The 18,458-nt window shown below is 44.5% G+C and overlaps 1 protein-coding gene across 1 annotated transcript in view; it reads left to right on the forward strand.

Annotated features, from left to right (window-relative positions):
• LOC139414026 (protein diaphanous homolog 3-like) overlaps positions 1-18,458 on the forward strand; it is a 618,119-nt gene that overhangs the window by 515,814 nt on the left and 83,847 nt on the right. Inside the window, exon 29 of the mRNA XM_071161902.1 lies at positions 3,354-3,413. Within this exon, the coding sequence (XP_071018003.1) occupies positions 3,354-3,413 (60 nt within the window). The remainder of the gene's footprint in view (positions 1-3,353; positions 3,414-18,458) is intronic.

The following is an 18,458-nucleotide window of genomic DNA, read 5'->3' on the forward strand; positions in this document are numbered from 1 at the left end:
TTATTATATTATAGTTATTACTGGTTCATTATTAAATAGTTATTACTGGTCCATTATTATATTATAGTTATTACTGGTTCATTATTATATTATAGTTATTACTGGTTCATTATTATATAGTTATTACTAGTTCATTATTATATTATAGTTATTACTGGTTCATTATTATATTATAGTTAATACTGGTTCATTATTATATTATAGTTATTACTGGTTCATTATTATATTATAGTTATTACTGGTTCATTATTATATAGTTATTACTGGTTCATTATTATATTATAGTTATTACTGGTTCATTATTAAATAGTTATTACTGGTCCATTATTATATTATAGTTATTACTGGTTCATTATTATATAGTTATTACTGGTTCATTATTATATTATAGTTAATACTGGTTCATTATTATATTATAGTTATTACTGGTTCATTATTATATTATAGTTATTACTGGTTCATTATTATATTATAGTTATTACTGATTCATTATTATATAGTTATTACTGGTTCATTATTATATTATAGGTATTACTGGTTCATTATTATATAGTTATTACTGGTTCATTATTATATAGTTATTACTGGTTCATTATTATATTATAGTTATTACTGGTTCATTATTATATAGTTATTACTGGTTCATTATTATATTATAGTTAATACTGGTTCATTATTATATTATAGTTATTACTGGTTCATTATTATATAGTTATTACTGGTTCATTATTATATTATAGTTATTACTGGTTCATTATTATATAGTTATTACTGGTTCATTATTATATTATAGTTATTACTGGTTCATTATTATATAGTTATTACTGGTTCATTATTATATTATAGTTATTACTGGTTCATTATTATATTATAGTTATTACTGGTTCATTATTATATTATAGTTATTACTGGTTCATTATTATATAGTTATTACTGGTTCATTATTATATTATAGTTATTACTGGTTCATTATTATATTATAGTTATTACTGGTTCATTATTATATTATAGTTATTACTGGTTCATTATTATATAGTTATTACTGGTTCATTATTATATAGTTATTAGTGGTTCATTATTATATAGTTATTACTGGTTCATTATTATATTATAGTTATTACTGGTTCATTATTATATAGTTATTACTGGTTCATTATTATATAGTTATTACTGATTCATTATTATATTATAGTTATTACTGGTTCATTATTATATAGTTATTACTGGTTCATTATTATATTATAGTTATTACTGGTTCATTATTATATTATAGTTATTACTGGTTCATTATTATATAGTTATTACTGGTTCATTATTATATAGTTAATACTGGTTCATTATTATATTATAGTTAATACTGGTTCATTATTATATTATAGTTATTACTGGTTCATTATTGTATTATAGTTATTACTGGTTCATTATTATATTATAGTTATTACTGGTTCATTATTATATTATAGTTAATACTGGTTCATTATTATATTATAGTTAATACTGGTTCATTATTATATTATAGTTATTACTGGTTCATTATTGTATTATAGTTATTACTGGTTCATTATTATATTATAGTTATTACTGGTTCATTATTGTATTATAGTTATTTCTGGTTCATTATTATATTATAGTTATTACTGGTTCATTATTATATTATAGTTAATACTGGTTCATTATTATATAGTTGTTACTGGTTCATTATTATATTATAGTTATTACTGGTTCATTATTATATTATAGTTATTACTGGTTCATTATTATATAGTTATTACTGGTTCATTATTATATTATAGTTATTACTGGTTTATTATTATATTATAGTTATTACTGGTTCATTATTATATTATAGTTATTACTGGTTCATTATTATATTATAGTTATTACTGGTTCATTATTATATTATAGTTATTACTGGTTCATTATTATATTATAGTTATTACTGGTTCATTATTATATTATAGTTATTACTGGTTCATTATTATATTATAGTTATTACTGGTTCATTATTATATTATAGTTATTACTGGTTCATTATTATATTATAGTTATTACTGGTTCATTATTATATTATAGTTATTACTGGTTCATTATTATATTATAGTTATTACTGGTTCATTATTATATAGTTATTACTGGTTCATTATTATATTATAGTTATTACTGGTTCATTATTATATTATAGTTATTACTGGTTCATTATTATATTATAGTTATTACTGGTTCATTATTGTATTATAGTTAATACTGGTTGATTATTATATTATAGTTGTTACTGGTTCATTATTATATAGTTATTACTGGTTCATTATTATATAGTTATTACTGGTTCATTATTATATTATAGTTATTACTGGTTCATTATTATATTATAGTTAATACCTGTTCATTATTATATTATAGTTATTACTGGTTCATTATTATATTATAGTTATTACTGGTTCATTATTATATAGTTATTACTGGTTCATTATTATATTATAGTTGTTACTGGTTCATTATTATATTATAGTTATTACTGATTCATTATTATATAGTTATTACTGGTTCATTATTATATTATAGTTAATACTGGTTCATTATTATATAGTTATTACTGGTTCATTATTATATTATAGTTATTACTGGTTCATTATATTATATAGTTATTACTGGTTCATTATTATATTATAGTTATTACTGGTTCATTATTATATAGTTGTTACTGGTTCATTATTATATAGTTATTACTGGTTCATTATTATATAGTTGTTACTGGTTCATTATTATATAGTTATTACTGGTTCATTATTATATAGTTATTACTGGTTCATTATTATATTATAGTTATTACTGGTTCATTATTATATTATAGTTATTACTGGTTCATTATTATATAGTTATTACTGGTTCATTATTATATAGTTATTACTGGTTCATTATTATATTATAGTTATTACTGGTTCATTATTATATTATAGTTATTACTGGTTCATTATTATATTATAGTTATTACTGGTTCATTATTATATAGTTATTACTGGTTCATTATTATATAGTTATTACTGGTTCATTATTATATTATAGTTATTACTGGTTCATTATTATATAGTTGTTACTGGTTCATTATTATATTATAGTTATTACTGGTTCATTATTATATTATAGTTATTACTGGTTCATTATTATATTATAGTTATTACTGGTTCATTATTATATTATAGTTATTACTGGTTCATTATTATATAGTTAATACTGGTTCATTATTATATTATAGTTATTACTGGTTCATTATTATATTATAGTTGTTACTGGTTCATTATTATATAGTTATTACTGGTTCATTATTGTATTGAAGTTTCCACTGGTTCCAACAGATGGTCAGATGAGCCTCAGTCCCAGTTCGTACCTCCAGGTTCTGAAGCCCTGTAACCATGGTAACGACAACCCAGCCTCCGTCGCAGAGCATGTTCTGTCTGTCTGTCTGCTAACAGCCGTAAACCAGAACCTTGTATTTAAAATAGAGCAAATGAAATGTATCGAAATAGAACGGTTCTTTCCATAACCCTCTCGCTGTCTTCTCTACTCTGAGCTTACGACCGTCCTCTCGCTGTCTTCTCTACTGTAAGCTTACGACCGACCGTCCTCTCGCTGTCTTCTCTACTCTGAGCTTACGACCGACCGTCCTCTTGCTGTCTTCTCTACTCTGAGCTTACCACCGTCCTCTCGCTGTCTTCTCTACTCTGAGCTTACGACCGTCCTCTCGCTGTCTTCTCTACTCTGAGCTTAAGACCGTCCTCTGGCTGTCTTCTCTACTCTGAGCTTAAGACCGTCCTCTGGCTGTCTTCTCTACTCTGAGCTTACGACCGTCCTCTGGCTGTCTTCTCTACTCTGAGCTTACGACCGTCTTCTCGCTGTCTTCTCTACTCTGAGCTTACGACCGTCCTCTCGCTGTCTTCTCTACTCTGAGCTTACGACCGTCCTCTCGGCGTGTGTTTGCCTGTCTGGCTCTTCTCTGCATGCTGTGTGTGTTTCCTATGTAGTGAACTATCTCTACTTTTGACCCTGGGGCCCTCTTCTATAGGGAATAGGGGGCCCTCTTCTATAGGGAATAGGGGGCCCTCTTCTATAGGGAATAGGGGGCCTCTTCTATTGGGAATAGGGGGCCCTCTTCTATAGGGAATAGGGGGCCATTTGAGACACATGCTCAGTGTCCGTCTGTAGAAAAGTGGACATAACAGCTGGTCTGGTGTGTTTTCATTCAGGGTTAGGTGTTGGGGTTGGGGTTAGGGGTTGGGGTTAGGGTTCCTCTTTCTACATAACAGCTGGGTCAGGGGTTGGGGTCAGGGGTTGGGTTTAGGGGTTGGGGTTAGGGTGTTAGGGTTAGGGGTTAGGGTTAGGGGTTAGGGTTAGGGGTTAGGGTTCCTCTTTCTACATAACAGCTGGTCTGGTGTGTTTTCATTGCTTTGAACTGGACTTCTGTGTGTCTGTGTCTGTTGGTTCCTGAGTTCAGCCCTGGAGATTCCTCTGGTACGTGTGTGTGTGTGTGTGTGTGTGTGTGTGTGTGTGTGTGTGTGTGTGTGTGTGTGTGTGTGTGTGTGTGTGTGTGTGTGTGTGTGTGTGTGTGTGTGTGTGTGTGTGTGTGTGTGTGTGTGTGTGTGTGTGTGTGTGTGTGTGCGTGCGTGCCTAGCCTGTTTCTATGTCAGTGTAGTTATGGACAGCTGTACACAGTGTTGTCTCCTGTGGTACTGGTCTCAACACACAGTACTGGTCTCAACACACACACACTGTACTGGTCTCAACACACACACACACTGTACTGGTCTCAACACACACACACACACGGTACTGGTCTCAACACACACACACTATACTGGTCTCAACACACACAATGTACTGGTCTCAAGTAGTATATATATATATATATATATAGTGGACTATATAGAGACTAGGGGGTAGACCCTATAGGTCCTGGTTAACAGTAGTGTACTATATAGAGACTAGGGGTCCTGGTTAACAGCAGTGTACTATATAGAGACTAGGGGTCCTGGTTAACAGTAGTGTACTATATAGAGACTAGGGGTCCTGGTTAACAGTAGTGTACTATATAGAGACTAGGTGGTAGACCCAATAGGTCCTGGTTAACAGTAGTGTAATATATAGAGACTAGGGGTTAGACCCAATAGGTCCTGGTTAACAGTAGTGTAATATATAGAGACTAGGGGTCCTGGTTAACAGTAGTGTAATATATAGAGACTAGGGGGTAGACCCTATAGGTCCTGGTTAACAGTAGTGCACTATATAGAGACTAGGGGGTAGACCCTATAGGTCCTGGTTAACAGTAGTGCACTATATAGAGACTAGGGGTCCTGGTTAACAGTAGTGCACTATATAGGTCATAGAGTGCCATTTGGCACACAGGAAGGAGTATGTAGTATTGTTGTATGTTTTTTCTGTTCTCTGAAAGATAAACGAGGCCTCTTGGTGGGCCTCCTGTCAAGGGTTTTCCTCCCTCATTATGGAGACAATTAAAACATTAAGCCTTGGCCCTGTTACTTCATATGGCCTTTAATGGGGATCCCTGCCAGCTGTGTACAGGCATACATGAATAATAATACTATCTCTATCTCCCTCTCCATCTATTTCTATATCTATTGCTCTCTATCTCGCACTCCCTCTCTCTCTCTGGCTCTCTATCTCAGACTCCCTCTCTCTCTCTCTCTCCTTCTATCTCTATCGCTCTCTCTCGCACTCCCTCTCTCTCTCCATCTATCTCTCTCTGTCTCGCACTCTCTCTCCATCTATCTCTCTCCCTCTTCCTCTCCCTCTATCTCTCTATCTCTCTCCCTCTCTCCATCTTTCTCTCTTCCTCTCTCTCTCCATCTTGCTCTCATTCTCTCTCTCTCCATCTATCTCTCTCCCCCGATCTCTCTCTCCCACTACCTCTATATCTATTGCTCTCTATCTCGCACTCCCTCTCTCTCCCTCACACTCCCTCTCTCTCTCCATCTCCATCTATCTCTATCTCTATCGCTCTCTCTCACACTCCCTCTCTCTCTCCATCTATCTCTCTCTGTCTCGCACTCTCTCTCATCTATCTCTCCATCTATCTCTCTCCCTCTATCTCTCTCCCTCTTCCTCTCCCTCTTTCTCTCTTCCTCTATCTCTCTCCATCGTGCTCTATCTCGCACTCCCTCTCTCTCTCTCCAATTCTCTCTCTCTGTCATTTCTATCTTTCCATCTCTCTCTCTCCCTCTATCTCTCTCCCTCTATCACTCTCTCTACCACTCTCCATCGTTATATATATATATATATATATATATATATATATATATATATTGCTGTTGTTCTGGTCTGACTTATCTGAAATTATATTGGATATGGGATGGAGGAAGGGAGAGAGAGAGGGGAAGAGAGAGCCAGGGTGGAAGGGAGAGAGAGAGGGGAAGAGAGAGCCAGGGTGGAAGGGAGAGAGAGAGGCGAAGAGAGAGCCAGGGTGGAAGGGAGAGCCAGGGTGGAAGGGAGAGAGAGAGGGGAAGAGAGAGCCAGGGTGGAAGGGAGAGAGAGAGGGGAAGAGAGAGCCAGGGTGGAAGGGAGAGAGAGAGGGGAAGAGAGAGCCAGGGTGGAAGGGAGAGAGAGAGGTGAAGAGAGAGCCAGGGTGGAAGGGAGAGAGAGAGGGGAAGAGAGAGCGAGGGTGGAAGGGAGAGAGAGAGGCGAAGAGAGAGCCAGGATGGAAGAGAGAGCCAGGGTGGAAGGGAGAGAGAGAGGGGAAGAGAGAGCCAAGGTGGAAGGGAGAGAGAGAGGGGAAGAGAGAGCCAGGATGGAAGGGAGAGAGAGAGGCGAAGAGAGAGCCAGGATGGAAGGGAGAGAGAGAGGGGAAGAGAGAGCCAGGGTGGAAGGGAGAGAGAGAGGCGAAGAGAGAGCGAGGGTGGAAGGGAGAGCCAGGGTGGAAGGGAGAGCCAGGGTGGAAGGGATGGAGAGAGGGGAAGAGAGAGCCAGGGTGGAAGGGAGAGAGAGCCAGGGTGGAAGGGAGAGAGAGAGGCGAAGAGAGAGCCAGGGTGGAAGGGATGGAGAGAGAGGCGAAGAGAGAGCCAGGGTGGAAGGGATGGAGAGAGAGGCGAAGAGAGAGCCAGGGTGGAAGGGAGAGAGAGAGGCGAAGAGAGAGCCAGGGTGGAAGGGAGAGAGAGAGGGGAAGAGAGAGCGAGGGTGGAAGGGAGAGAGAGAGCCAGGGTGGAAGGGAGAGAGAGAGGGGAAGAGAGAGCCAGGGTGGAAGAGAGAGCCAGGGTGGAAGGGAGAGAGAGAGGGGAAGAGAGAGCCAGGGTGGAAGGGAGAGAGAGAGGGGAAGAGAGAGCGAGGGTGGAAGGGAGAGAGAGAGGCGAAGAGAGAGCCAGGATGGAAGAGAGAGCCAGGGTGGAAGGGAGAGAGAGAGGGGAAGAGAGAGCCAAGGTGGAAGGGAGAGAGAGAGGGGAAGAGAGAGCCAGGATGGAAGGGAGAGAGAGAGGCGAAGAGAGAGCCAGGATGGAAGGGAGAGAGAGAGGGGAAGAGAGAGCCAGGGTGGAAGGGAGAGAGAGAGGCGAAGAGAGAGCGAGGGTGGAAGGGAGAGCCAGGGTGGAAGGGAGAGCCAGGGTGGAAGGGATGGAGAGAGGGGAAGAGAGAGCCAGGGTGGAAGGGAGAGAGAGCCAGGGTGGAAGGGAGAGAGAGAGGCGAAGAGAGAGCCAGGGTGGAAGGGATGGAGAGAGAGGCGAAGAGAGAGCCAGGGTGGAAGGGATGGAGAGAGAGGCGAAGAGAGAGCCAGGGTGGAAGGGAGAGAGAGAGGCGAAGAGAGAGCCAGGGTGGAAGGGAGAGAGAGAGGGGAAGAGAGAGCGAGGGTGGAAGGGAGAGAGAGAGCCAGGGTGGAAGGGAGAGAGAGAGGGGAAGAGAGAGCCAGGGTGGAAGGGAGAGCCAGGGTGGAAGGGAGAGAGAGAGGGGAAGAGAGAGCCAGGGTGGAAGGGAGAGAGAGAGGGGAAGAGAGAGCCAGGGTGGAAGGGAGAGAGAGAGGGGAAGAGAGAGCCAGGGTGGAAGGGAGAGAGAGAGGGGAAGAGAGAGCGAGGGTGGAAGGGAGAGAGAGAGGGGAAGAGAGAGCGAGGGTGGAAGGGAGAGAGAGAGGCGAAGAGAGAGCCAGGATGGAAGAGAGAGCCAGGGTGGAAGGGAGAGAGAGAGGGGAAGAGAGAGCCAAGGTGGAAGGGAGAGAGAGAGGGGAAGAGAGAGCCAGGATGGAAGGGAGAGAGAGAGGCGAAGAGAGAGCCAGGATGGAAGGGAGAGAGAGAGGGGAAGAGAGAGCCAGGGTGGAAGGGAGAGAGAGAGGCGAAGAGAGAGCGAGGGTGGAAGGGAGAGCCAGGGTGGAAGGGAGAGCCAGGGTGGAAGGGATGGAGAGAGGGGAAGAGAGAGCCAGGGTGGAAGGGAGAGAGAGCCAGGGTGGAAGGGAGAGAGAGAGGCGAAGAGAGAGCCAGGGTGGAAGGGAGAGAGAGAGGGGAAGAGAGAGCCAGGGTGGAAGGGAGAGAGAGAGGCGAAGAGAGAGCCAGGGTGGAAGGGAGAGAGAGAGGCGAAGAGAGAGCCAGGGTGGAAGGGAGAGAGAGAGGGGAAGAGAGAGCCAGGGTGGAAGGGAGAGAGAGAGGCGAAGAGAGAGCCAGGGTGGAAGGGAGAGAGAGAGGGGAAGAGAGAGCCAGGGTGGAAGGGAGAGAGAGAGGGGAAGAGAGAGCCAGGGTGGAAGGGAGAGAGAGAGGGGAAGAGAGAGCCAGGGTGGAAGGAAGAGAGAGAGGAAGAAAGGGAGGGAGAGTTCAAGGGTGGGAGGAAGAGAGAGAAGAAGGGAGGAAGAGAGTGAGTGTGGGAGAGAGAGGAAGAGAGTGAGTGTGGGAGAGGGAGGAAGAGAGTGAGAGAAGGGAGAGGAAGAGAATGAGTCAGTGGCCTGGTGTGATCCATCACAGGGTGAAGTGCCACAGCGTTGCCCGACCGCTCTTCACCTCATACTTAACCATCCCTCTCACATCATGTCCTACAGCAAGAAGAAACGAAGGACACAGTGCATTCTGGGACGGAAATGTCACAGAGAGAGAGGGAAGCCAGAGACACACAGAAAGAGAAGGAGGGAGAGAGAGAGCGAAAGAGGGGGGAAGAAGAGAGAGAGCGTGCGTGATGTGCCGGCTGACTGGCTGGTGAAGGCCCCTGGGGGTGTGGAGGTCCTGGGGCAGGGTGACTGTCCTCTACCCCCCTGCCCTCCTCTCTCTGCCTGGGACACAGCCTCACAGGCCAGGCAAGCCCCAGGCTCTGCTGTGTCACTGTAGGCCGGCCCCCTCTGCTTTCATCTCTGCCTCCTCTCCTCTGCCCCCCCCCCCCCCCCAGCGCCAACATGGCTAATTATCCCCTCATCCCTCACTCCTCCCGGCCCCAACATTCATCTTCATTTCTCCCTCTGCTGTCTGCCTCTTAAATAACACTGCTCCTCCCTCCATCCCTGTGAGTGGTAACCACTCGGCCCCTCCCTCCTTACATCCCTCCCTCCCTCCATCCCTGTGAGTGGTAACCACTCGGCCCCTCTCTCCTTCCATCCCTCCTTCCCTCCCTCCTTACATCCCTCCCTCCATCCCTGTGAGTGGTAACCACTCGGCCCCTCTCTCCTTCCCTCCCTCCTTCCATCCCTCCTTCCCTCTCTCCTTCCCTCTCTCCTTCCATCTCTCCTTCCCTCCCTCCTTACATCCCTTCCTCCATCCCTGTGAGTGGTAACCACTCGGCCCCTGTCTCCTTCCATCCCTCCTTCCCTCTCTCCTTCCACCTCTCCTTCCCTCCCTCCTTACATCCCTCCCTCCTTACATCCCTCCCTCCATCCCTGTGAGTGGTAACCACTCGGCCCCTGTCTCCTTCCCTCTCTCCTTACATCCCTCCTTACATCCCTCCCTCCATCCCTGTGAGTGGTAACCACTCAGCCCCTGTCTCCTTCCCTCTCTCCTTACATCCCTCCTTACATCCCTCCCTCCATCCCTGTGAGTGGTAACCACTCGGCCCCTGTCCCTCACAGCCCACTCCCTTGGCCCCTCTCTCCTTCCATCCATCCTTCCCTCCCTCCTTAAATCCCTCCTTCCCTCACTCCTTACATCCCTCCTTCCCTCCCTCCTTACATCCCTCCCTCCTTTATCCCTCCTTCCCTCCCTCCTTACATCCCTCCTTCCCTCCCTCCTTCCCTCCCTCCTTCCCTCCCTCTTTCCCTCTCTCCTTCCCTCCCTCCTTCCCTCCCTCCTTCCCTCTCTCCTTCCCTCCCTCCTTCACTCTCTCCTTCCCTCCTTCAGTCCACAGACAGTCCCCAGTCAGTACCATGACCCATCCATAGTTACAGGACAGAGACAGTCCCCAGTCAGTACCATGACCCGTCCAGAGTTACAGAACAGAGACAGTCCCCAGTCAGTACCATGACCCGTCCAGAGTTACAGAACAGACAGTCCCCAGTCAGTACCATGACCCATCCAGAGTTACAGGACAGAGACAGTCCCCAGTCAGTACCATGACCCATCCAGAGTTCCAGGACAGAGACGGTCCCCAGTCAGTACCATGACCCATCCAGAGTTACAGGACAGAGACGGTCCCCAGTCAGTACCATGACCCATCCAGAGTTACAGGACAGAGACGGTCCCCAGTCAGTACCATGACCCATCCAGAGTTACAGGACAGTCCCCAGTCAGTACCATGACCCGTCCAGAGTTAGTGTCTGTGTGTGTCAGAGCATCGTAACTCAGTCTGTTGAGTCTAATCAGGACCAGTTGGTGTATCTGCTGTGCTTTAGGGAGATACAGAGATGTTAATGAGGGGAGGGGAGTGAACAGATCGATCATTTTGATAGATTGACTGCTTTTAATCAGGCAGCAAGCAAGGGAACAGTAGTCTTGGTAACATGTTGAATTAAGATAAGGGAACAGTAGTCTTGGTAACATGTTGAATTAAGATAAGGGAACAGTAGTCTTGGTAACATGTTGAATTAAGATAAGAGAACAGTAGTCTTGGTAACATGTTGAATTAAGATAAGGGAACAGTAGTCTTGGTAACATGTTGAATTAAGATAAGGGAACAGTAGTCTTGGTAACATGTTGAATTAAGATAAGGGAACAGTAGTCTTGGTAACATGTTGAATTAAGATAAGGGAACAGTAGTTGTGGTAACATGTTGAATTAAGATAAGGGAATGGTTGTCTTGGTAACATGTTGAATTAAGATAAGGGAACAGTAGTCTTGGTAACATGTTGAATTAAGATAAGGGAACGGTTGTCTTGGTAACATGTTGAATTAAGATAAGGGAACAGTAGTTGTGGTAACATGTTGAATTAAGATAAGGGAACAGTAGTCTTGGTAACATGTTGAATTAAGATAAGGGAACAGTAGTTGTGGTAACATGTTGAATTAAGATAAGGGAACGGTTGTCTTGGTAACATGTTGAATTAAGATAAGGGAACAGTAGTCTTGGTAACATGTTGAATTAAGATAAGGGAACAGTAGTCTTGGTAACATGTTGAATTAAGACAAGGGAACAGTAGTCTTGGTAACATGTTGAATTAAGAAAAGGGAACGGTTGTCTTGGTAACATGTTGAATTAAGATAAGGGAACAGTAGTCGTGGTAACATGTTGAATTAAAATAAGGGAACAGTAGTCTTGGTAACATGTTGAATTAAGATAAGGGAACAGTAGTCTTGGTAACATGTTGAATTAAGATAAGGGAACAGTAGTCGTGGTAAAATGTTGAATTAAGATAAGGGAACAGTAGTCTTGGTAACATGTTGAATTAAGATAAGGGAACAGTTGTCTTGGTAACATGTTGAATTAAGGCTTGTAAAATCTTACTTTAATCTACTGAGGTTGGAGGTGAGCTCTCTCCTTGCAATGTTGAATCAGACACACACACACACACACCCTGGTGTAGTGTGATCCTGGTCCCCTGCTGTGTGAGGGGAAGCCCAGCCAGGCTCTAAAGGAGTAACTGGGTCGTTCTGAGGAGGGGGGGGGGGGGGATTACCTCCAGATGTCTTTAGTGATACCCGACCTCACAATGATCATGGATGGATGGTCTACTTCTGAATTAGAGCTTGAAATGGAGGGGAAAGGGCAGTCTGAAAGGTTACTGAACCTCGCTGTGGGAAATGAAAACCACAGAACATCTCTTCTACATGCAAGAGGTTCTGGGAGCTCAAACCCGCTGTGGGAAATGAAAACCACAGAACATCTCTTCTACCTGCAGGAGGTTCTGGGAGCTCAAACCCGCTGTGGGAAATGAAAACCACAGAACATCTCTTCTACCTGCAAGAGGTTCTGGGAGCTCAAACCCGCTGTGGGAAATGAAAACCACAGAACATCTCTTCTACATGCAAGAGGTTCTGGGAGCTCAAACCCGCTGTGGGAAATGAAAACCACAGAACATCTCTTCTACATGCAAGAGGTTCTGGGAGCTCAAACCCGCTGTGGGAAATGAAAACCACAGAACATCTCTTCTACATGCAAGAGGTTCTGGGAGCTCAAACCCGCTGTGGGAAATGAAAACCACAGAACATCTCTTCTACATGCAGGAGGTTCTGGGAGCTCAAACCCGCTGTGGGAAATGAAAACCACAGAACATCTCTTCTACCTGCAGGAGGTTCTGGGAGCTCAAACCCGCTGTGGGAAATGAAAACCACAGAACATCTCTTCTACATGCAGGAGGTTCTGGGAGCTCAAACCCGCTGTGGGAAATGAAAACCACAGAACATCTCTTCTACCTGCAGGAGGTTCTGGGAGCTCAAACCCGCTGTGGGAAATGAAAACCACAGAACATCTCTTCTACCTGCAGGAGGTTCTGGGAGCTCAAACCCGCTGTGGGAAATGAAAACCACAGAACATCTCTTCTACCTGCAGGAGGTTCTGGGAGCTCAAACCCGCTGTGGGAAATGAAAACCACAGAACATCTCTTCTACCTGCAGGAGGTTCTGGGAGCTCAAACCCGCTGTGGGAAATGAAAACCACAGAACATCTCTTCTACCTGCAGGAGGTTCTGGGAGCTCAAACCCGCTGTGGGAAATGAAAACCACAGAACATCTCTTCTACCTGCAAGAGGTTCTGGGAGCTCAAACCCGCTGTGGGAAATGAAAACCACAGAACATCTCTTCTACATGCAAGAGGTTCTGGGAGCTCAAACCCGCTGTGGGAAATGAAAACCACAGAACATCTCTTCTACATGCAAGAGGTTCTGGGAGCTCAAACCCGCTGTGGGAAATGAAAACCACAGAACATCTCTTCTACCTGCAGGAGGTTCTGGGAGCTCAAACCCGCTGTGGGAAATGAAAACCACAGAACATCTCTTCTACCTGCAAGAGGTTCTGGGAGCTCAAACCCGCTGTGGGAAATGAAAACCACAGAACATCTCTTCTACATGCAAGAGGTTCTGGGAGCTCAAACCCGCTGTGGGAAATGAAAACCACAGAACATCTCTTCTACATGCAAGAGGTTCTGGGAGCTCAAACCCGCTGTGGGAAATGAAAACCACAGAACATCTCTTCTACCTGCAGGAGGTTCTGGGAGCTCAAACCCGCTGTGGGACATGAAAACCACAGAACATCTCTTCTACATGCAGGAGGTTCTGGGAGCTCAAACCCGCTGTGGGAAATGAAAACCACAGAACATCTCTTCTACCTGCAAGAGGTTCTGGGAGCTCAAACCCGCTGTGGGAAATGAAAACCACAGAACATCTCTTCTACCTGCAGGAGGTTCTGGGAGCTCAAACCTCGCTGTGGGAAATGAAAACCACAGAACATCTCTTCTACCTGCAGGAGGTTCTGGGAGCTCAAACCCGCTGTGGGAAATGAAAACCACAGAACATCTCTTCTACATGCAGGAGGTTCTGGGAGCTCAAACCCGCTGTGGGAAATGAAAACCACAGAACATCTCTTCTACCTGCAGGAGGTTCTGGGAGCTCAAACCCGCTGTGGGAAATGAAAACCACAGAACATCTCTTCTACCTGCAGGAGGTTCTGGGAGCTCAAACCCGCTGTGGGAAATGAAAACCACAGAACATCTCTTCTACCTGCAGGAGGTTCTGGGAGCTCAAACCCGCTGTGGGAAATGAAAACCACAGAACATCTCTTCTACCTGCAGGAGGTTCTGGGAGCTCAAACCAAAAGCCAAAACGTCGGCAGAAACACTCGTCCGTCTCCTTTCAGAATAGGTTGTAAGTAGCAGATTGTTCCAGAAGACTCTTCTTGTTCCTGATGAGGAGAAGACCCGGTCTGAGATCTGAACTTTGACCTGTTAAACACTTCATTATACCTTTTCTTCCAGTAGACTCTTTATTCCCCGTGCTTAGTGCTCTTTATTCCCCGTGCTTAGAGCTCTTTATTCCCCGTGCTTAGAGCTCTTTATTCCCCATGCTTAGAGCTCTTTATTCCCCGTGCTTAGAGCTCTTTATTCCCCATGCTTAGAGCTCTTTATTCCCCGTGCTTAGAGCTCTTTATTCTCCGAGCTTAGAGCTCTTTATTCCCCGTGCTTAGAGCTCTTTATTCCCCATGCTCAGAGCTCTTTATTCCCCGTGCTTAGAGCTCTTTATTCCCCGTGCTTAGAGCTCTTTATTCCCCATGCTCAGAGCTCTTTATTCCCCGTGCTTAGAGCTCTTTATTCCCCGTGCTTAGAGCTCTTTATTCCCTGTGCTTAGAGCTCTTTATTCCCCGAGCTTAGAGCTCTTTATTCCCCGTGCTCAGAGCTCTTTATTCCCCGTGCTTAGAGCTCTTTATTCCCCATGCTTAGAGCTCTTTATTCCCCGTGCTTAGAGCTCTTTATTCTCCGAGCTTAGAGCTCTTTATTCCCCGTGCTTAGAGCTCTTTATTCTCCGAGCTTAGAGCTCTTTATTCCCCATGCTTAGAGCTCTTTATTCCCCATGCTTAGAGCTCTTTAGTCCCCGAGCTTAGAGCTCTTTATTCTCCGAGCTTAGAGCTCTTTATTCCCCGTGCTTAGAGCTCTTTATTCTCCGAGCTTAGAGCTCTTTATTCCCCATGCTTAGAGCTATTTATTCCCTGTGCTTAGAGCTCTTTATTCCCCGTGCTTAGAGCTCTTTATTCCCCGTGCTTAGAGCTCTTTATTCCCCGTGCTTAGAGCTCTTTATTCCCCGTGCTTAGAGCTCTTTATTCTCCGAGCTTAGAGCTCTTTATTCCCCATGCTTAGAGCTCTTTCTCCTCCTGAGGAGGATTCCTCCTCTCCTCAGTGTATCAGATGGTAGAGGTTATAACAGGTGGTTATAACAGTTATACTGTAATAGGTGGAGGGGTTAGTGGGATCCCTCCTCTCCTCAGTCTATCAGATGGTAGAGGTTATAACAGGTGGTTATAACAGTTATACTGTAATAGGTGGAAGGGTTAGTGGGATCCCTCCTCTCCTCATTGTATCAGATGGTAGAGGTTATAACAGGTGGTTATAACAGTTATACTGTAATAGGTGGAGGGGTTAGTGGGATCCCTCCTCTCCTCAGTCTATCAGATGGTAGAGGTTATAACAGGTGGTTATAACAGTTATACTGTAATAGGTGGAGGGGTTAGTGGGATCCCTCCTCTCCTCAGTCTATCAGATGGTAGAGGTTATAACAGGTGGTTATAACAGTTATACTGTAATAGGTGGGGGGGTTAGTGGGATCCCTCCTCTCCTCAGTCTATCAGATGGTAGAGGTTATAACAGGTGGTTATAACAGTTATACTTTAATAGGTGGGGGGGGTTAGTGGGATCCCTCCTCTCCTCAATCAGATGGTAGAGGTTATAACAGGTGGTTATAACAGTTATACTGTAATAGGTGGAGGGGTTAGTGGGATCCCTCCTCTCCTCAGTGTATCAGATGGTAGAGGTTATAACAGGTGGTTATAACAGTTATACTGTAATAGGTGGAGGGGTTAGTGGGATCCCTCCTCTCCTCAGTCTATCAGATGGTAGAGGTTATAACAGGTGGTTATAACAGTTATACTGTAATAGGTGGAAGGGTTAGTGGGATCCCTCCTCTCCTCAGTCTATCAGATGGTAGAGGTTATAACAGGTGGTTATAACAGTTATACTGTAATAGGTGGAGGGGTTAGTGGGATCCCTCCTCTCCTCAGTCTATCAGATGGTAGAGGTTATAACAGGTGGTTATAACAGTTATACTGTAATAGGTGGAGGGGTTAGTGGGATCCCTCCTCTCCTCAGTCTATCAGATGGTAGAGGTTATAACAGGTGGTTATAACAGTTATACTGTAATAAACTTAATCTGAGACCGTTAGGATGATTCAGACTGCCTCAATCATTTTCCCTCCTCTCTCTCTCTTCCTCTCTGTCTCTCTCTCTACATCTCTCTTTCATCCTCTCTGTCTCTCTCTCTGTCTCTGTCTCTCTCTCTCTCTCTCTCTCTTCCTCTCTCTCTACCTTTGTCTCTCTACCTTTCTCTCTCTACATCTCTCTTTCATCCTCTCTGTCTCTCTCTCTACCTCTCTTTCTCTACCTCTCTCTCTCTCTACCTCTCTCTCTCTCTACCTCTCCCTCCCTCTCTCCCTCCATCCCTCCCACACCCCTCCCTCCCTCCGTCCCCCCTCACCCCTCCATCCCTCCCTTACCCCTCCCTCCCTCCTTCCCCCCTCACCCCTCCATCCCTCCCTCACCCCTCCGTCCCTCCTTCCCCCCTCACCACTCCATCCCTCCCTCACCCCTCCCTCCCTCCTTCCCCCCTCACCCCTCCCTCCCTCCTTCCCCCCTCACCCCTCCATCCCTCCTTCAGATAAGTTAGAAGATGTATTATAGCAGAAAGGGGAGTTGAAACCAAAGTCAGAGTAAAGTAGGGGTGTGTGTGTGTGTGTGTGTGTGTGTGTGTGTGTGTGTGTGTGTGTGTGTGTACATATTTTACTATACCTGTCAGTAACAGAATTCCTCACTAGAATAGTAAAACCAACTCAAATTCAGAGATGTGAGGACATTTTGCCAGTCTTCACTTGTAAAAAATACTATTTTAGGCTTAGGGGTTTAGGAGAAATAGGATTTTGAACGGGAATCATTTGTTGGTCCCCAGAAAGTCCTCACAAGTATAGTAAGAAATAAGTGTGTGTGTGTGTTTCCTCTCCTCTTCTCCTCCTCCCCTCCTCTTCTCCTCTCCTCCTCCTCCTCTCCTCCTCCTCTCCTCCTCCCCTCCTCCTCCTCCCCTCCTCCTCTCTCCTCCTTACTCCATCCTCCCAGACATAAGCAGATAAAGTAGGTGATATTCAATCACTTTACTGAGCCCAATCTCTGACAGAGACAAGAGAGTGTGTGTGTGTGTGTGTGTGTGTGTGTGTTTGAGGTGTGTGTTTGAGGTGTGTGTGTTTGAGGTGTGTGTGTGTGTGTGTGTGTGTGTGTTGAGGTGTGTGTGTGTGTTTGAGGTGTGTGTGTGTGTGTGTGTGTGTGTGTGTTTGAGGTGTGTGTGTGTGTTTGAGGTGTGTGTGTGTGTTTGAGGTGTGTGTGTGTGTGTGTGTTGAGGTGTGTGTTGTGTGTGTGTGTGTGTGTTTGAGGTGTGTGTTTGTGTGTGTGTTTGAGGTGTGTGTTTGTGTGTGTGTGTGTGTTTGAGGTGTGTGTTTGAGGTGTGTGTGTGTGTTTGAGGTGTGTGTGTGTGTGTGTGTGTGTGTGTGTGTGTGTTTGAGATGTGTGTGTGTGTGTGTGTGTGTGTGTGTGTGTGTGTGTTGTACACACACGTATAACACACACACGCACACACACACACACACACACACACACACACACACCACACACACACACACACACACACACACACACACACACCTCAAACACACACACACACCTCAAACACACACACATGTCTAACACACACACACACACACACACACACATACATCTCAAACACACACACACACACCTCAAACACACACACACACACACCTCAAACACACACACACACACATCTCAAACACACACACACACACATCTCAAACACACACACACACACACACCTCAAACACACACACAGGATCATGTATCAGAATATAACCTGCTGTTAAAATGCTGTTTAGGTACCAACACAGACAGTGGTGCAGATCTGTTAAACTGCTGTTCGCTCATTTCCTCTAAAACAGGCTGTGTCACCTGTGTTACACACACACACACACACACACCAAGCGTTCCTACCTGCCTTTAGGCTGGGACCGTAGTCCTCTATAACGACAAGCCACATCTGAAGGAGTTGTTAACTCCACAGCAGGAAGTCCCAGAGAGGGTCATTTTCCTCAGGACCACAACAACAACAACAAGGGCTTGTTTCATGTGTACCCCTGGCACACTGAATCACAGTCACCACCAATCGAAAGAAGTGCACTATGTAGGGAATAGGGTCTAAAGAAGTGCACTATGTAGGGAATAGGGTCTAAAGAAGTGCACTATATAGGGAATAGGGTCTAAAGTAGTGCACTATGTAGGGAATAGGGTCTAAAGTAGTGCACTATGTAGGG

This window comes from Oncorhynchus clarkii, chromosome 7 (genome assembly GCF_045791955.1).
Source record: "Oncorhynchus clarkii lewisi isolate Uvic-CL-2024 chromosome 7, UVic_Ocla_1.0, whole genome shotgun sequence".
NCBI lineage: Eukaryota > Metazoa > Chordata > Actinopteri > Salmoniformes > Salmonidae > Oncorhynchus > Oncorhynchus clarkii.